This window comes from Sardina pilchardus, chromosome 1 (assembly GCF_963854185.1).
Source record: "Sardina pilchardus chromosome 1, fSarPil1.1, whole genome shotgun sequence".
Taxonomy (NCBI): Eukaryota; Metazoa; Chordata; class Actinopteri; order Clupeiformes; family Clupeidae; genus Sardina; species Sardina pilchardus.
This window is the reverse complement of record NC_084994.1, coordinates 36499524-36503747: the sequence shown is the minus strand read 5'-3', so window position 1 is coordinate 36503747 and position 4224 is coordinate 36499524. Positions and strand designations below refer to the sequence as shown.

The following is a 4224-nucleotide window of genomic DNA, read 5'->3' as shown; positions in this document are numbered from 1 at the left end:
ATACTGACTTGCCAGATACAATATTTCCAGTTTATTCCCATTAATTCCCATTTATTCCCGTTAATTCCCGTATATTCCCGTTAATTCCCATGGAAAGTTTCCAACTTTGAAAATTCCCGGAATTTTGCAACCCTATCTGTACCACACACACACTTTGGTAAATCGGACCATTTGTTCCACACGTACATAACTGCTGTATTGTCTATGAGTGTATGACTCTCCTGGACTCCCTGCTTTGTGACCATTTGTCAGTGCTCCTGCTGCCGGCCTATAAACCGAAGCTAAAGCGTGAGCAACCAGCAGTGAGTGAAGTTCAATGCTGCTCTGCAGAACACGAGTCTGAACTTCAGGACTGTTTTGACTTAACGGAGTGGTCTGTGTTCAAAGACTCCTCGGCGGAGCTGGACGAGTACGCCGATTCAGTGACAGAGTGCATCAGGTGACATACTACATCATGGACTTGTGTGTGCCTTCCCATATTGTCCGATCCTTTCCCAGCCAGAACACCTGCGCAAACAACGCTGTTTACCTGAGCCTGAGGGAGAGGACCACGACCTGATTAGATATCAGAACTCAAGGTACACACTAAGAAGGGCAATACAAGTGGCTAAAAAACAGTATGGGAATGAGTTGGAGAATGACTTCAGCAACTGTGACATTGCCTGTGGAAGGGACTGCAGGTGATCACAGACTATAAAGCGACACCAGCTCTTACAGACACACCTGCCTTGGTTCTGGATGAGCTAAATAAATTCTATGCTCGTTTTGAGTCTCGCGAGTCTAAACCGGGGGATGAAGGTGCTCTTCCAGTAGGAGGAGACATCTTACAGGTCTCAGAGGGTGAGGTCGGCAAAACCTTTAAAACGGGTTAAAATTCACAAAGCTGCCAGCGCTGATGACATCCCGTCTTGTGTATTCAAGACGTGCGCCACTCAGGTGCCACAAACCTACACTGACATCTTCAACTTGTCCCAGCCCTGGGTTGTCTTGTGTTACACAAAGACAACGATTGTGCCAGTGCCCAAGAAAAGTGCTGTGTCTTGCCTGAATGACTACTGGCCCATCGCCCCTAACCTCCGTGGGGGTGAACTGTCTGGGGAGACTGGTTACAGCCTACATCAATACACACTTCCCTGCTTTCCTGAACCAACTTCAGTTTGAATATACTGTACGCACAGCAGATCTGTCCATCTCCATCACCTTGCATACTGCCCTAGCTCATCTGGACAAGAAAAACACCTGTCAGGATACTGTTCACTGACTACAGCTCTGCCTTTAACACTGTTGTTCTATCAAGAGACCTGGGTCTGAGCAGCCTCCACACGCTGTCAGAGGAGGGCTGAGTCCATCATCAAGGACGCCAGCCACCCAGCTCACTCCCTATCCTCTCTTCTCTCCTCTGGTAAGTGCTACCAGAGCAAACGCACACATACTGGACACACACACCGAGTAAGCAGCAAACAGTGAGCAAACACACACACACACACACACACACACACACACACACACACACACACACACACACACACACACACACACACACACACACACACACACACACACACACACACACACACACACACACACACACACACACACACACACACACAGTAAGCAGTAAACAGAAACAACAAAGGGGTGGTTAATGTTACACATGACTACATTTGTAGAAGTTTAGCAACAGACAGTAACTAAGCGGGCGGGACTTCAGGTTGAAAAATGACCAATCACAACAGGCAACTTCCTTCGTTCTGTCCCCCAAACTGTCAAAAGTCAACCCACGCGAGCAAAGCTGTACTTCAAGAGAGCGAGCAGAACTCATCTTGGAGAGCGTATGGCCCCCAGCTCTTGTTTTCCTCGCTCGCTGCTGTGTCTACGTGAGTGAATTAATAGTATTTGCTCCTGAGGATGTTGTATTGCGCATGCAAGATATGACACTGTTCTACCACCATAGACCTCTGTCAACTATCAACTGTCACCTCTGTCAACTGTCTACTCCACATGCTGTCAGAGGAGGGCTGAGTCCATCATCAAGGATGCCAGCCACCCAGCTCACTCCCTCTTCTCTCTGCTTCCCTCTGGTAAGCGCTACCGGAGCATTACCACCCACACCACACCATTCAGACACAGTTTTATACCACAAGCTGTCAGAATCCTAAATGGTCAGTGACTGAACAGTTCCTTCCCCTTATTGCCCACATGTGCTGCCTTATTTCTTTTATGATATGCTATACTGGATGCATTGCCATGGTCACTACTGACTTTTTAAATTCTACCCACACGGTTAATTTCACACTTGCTATACTGCATCCGGGATGCATACTGTTTTTAGTGTTCATGTCTCATGTCCATGCGCCTGCGGTTTTATGTGTGTATAGTCGTCTTATATATTACATGTAGGTACATGAGTTGCTGCTACAAGCTTAAACTGCTCTCCACCATTATAACTTATACACACTACCCAACAAGGAGCATAGAGCTATTGTGAATGTATAACATCTACTACATGAGTTTGAACAGGACATACAGTATCTGGAATCTAAACAAAAAATCTAGTCATCTACAGTAATATTTAATCCAATATTTCAAACTTTGCTTGCTTTTTCTATCCTCTAATTCTATTATTTTCTTCCACTCTAACTTGAGACTCTCCACATGTTAATCTGTCTCTGTTCTCAGGGGCCTCTCATGTGTCATGCCGTACTAGTTCTCCTTCTTTGTCTGCCATGATCCCTCTGATGTCTGGCAACTGTAACATGCCAACGTGTCAATCTGTCTTTCTGCAGGACACCACAGACCCCCACACATGCTCTAAAGGTCTTTCACATACAGTGGGGGCATACAGCACAGTGACATAGCTGCTTAATAAAGAACAGTTCAACATCATAAGCATATAATAACACAGAGCAACACTCAACAGTAGATCAACACTTACAGTTTCTCAGTTCTCCACGGGCATGTCTTTAAAGGAGAGAGAGAGAGAGAGAGAGAGAGAGAGAGGGAAAGGGAGAGTAAATTAAACAAAGTCAATTCTACCATTATTAGAAGACAATAATCTTCACCACCTTGAATGTTTTAAATGGCAAAACAATGACATTGCTGTGTTATAAGAGCATTATGCCACACAAAGCCTTGTTGTCAGTGACTTAGCAGGCGCAGACAGTGAGCGTTTTCAGATTACATCATAGCCCTCATTAGTCATCTAACTCTAAACAATGAAATTTAAGAAATTGCATTGACATTCAACCTGACTGTTATATACTGTACTGTAGGCCCTTTAAAGTCTTTCTGTCAGTGACTCTGCAGGTGTATTCTAAACTTTGTAGTTTATTTTCAGAGTACATTATATCCGTCAGTAGTCATCTTATTACAAATAATTCACTAGCTCATGATCTGAAATTTGCAAAAAGACATGCGGTAGCAAAGCGTGTTTGGCGAGGTCCCTGACCAGGTCCTGAAGTGTTTTGTGGGTGCGTGCAAGAGTCAACTGTGCAGGCAGAAGTCATGCAGGACCCCGTCATACACCCCTTTATTCTGAACTAAGGAAGACTGGAGGTGTGAGGGGAGAGAGTGAGCAAGTTAACCCGATGCTACTGCTTTGGCAGTTACATATGCTTTTATCTGCTATTACTGTTTGGTTTTGTTCATATAAAGCACATTGAATGACCTCTGTGTATGAAATGCGCTATTTAAATAAACTTGACTTGACTAGTAATTACTCAAGCTTATTATTATGCCATGTAAACAGCAGAAAGCTTGGACATCTTTACATTTGTAAGACCGACTGAGACAGAGGCGTGGCAAATTCCTTCTCGCTCCTCTTGAACTTGAGTTTCTAAACACCATTTAATGACACTGATGAAATTGAAACTTCAATTGCATCAACATGCTATAAGGTATCAGTGACTCAGTCATATCAGACATTAGACTGGACTCTGACATGACTACCATGACTCTCAACACACTCCTGCTCACCTAACCCATATTTACTACTTGGTAGAAAAAACACTGACATAACTAGACACTGTTTAAAAGCATGAGGGGAAAAAAGGACACAAACCTCAATTTCTGCAGCATACAGTTGATGTCACCTTTCAGTGCACTCGAAAGATGAATTCCAGTGATGTTTATGTGATTGTCACTCAGGTCCAGTTCTGTCAGGGAGACCATGTGCTGCACAGCAGAGGCTAAAGCCTCACAGGATTCCTCTGTCAGTTTACAACC

At 44.3% G+C, this 4224-nt stretch overlaps 1 protein-coding gene across 1 annotated transcript in view; it reads right to left on the bottom strand.

Annotated features, from left to right (window-relative positions):
• The window catches only part of LOC134075428 (stonustoxin subunit beta-like), an 8090-nt gene extending 3866 nt beyond the window's left edge, over positions 1 to 4224 (bottom strand). The window contains exons 1-2 of the mRNA XM_062530857.1: positions 4061 to 4224; positions 2936 to 2961 (exon numbers count right to left, since the gene is read on the bottom strand). Coding sequence (XP_062386841.1) covers positions 2936 to 2961; positions 4061 to 4170 — 136 coding nt within the window. The 5' untranslated portion in view covers positions 4171 to 4224. The remainder of the gene's footprint in view (positions 1 to 2935; positions 2962 to 4060) is intronic.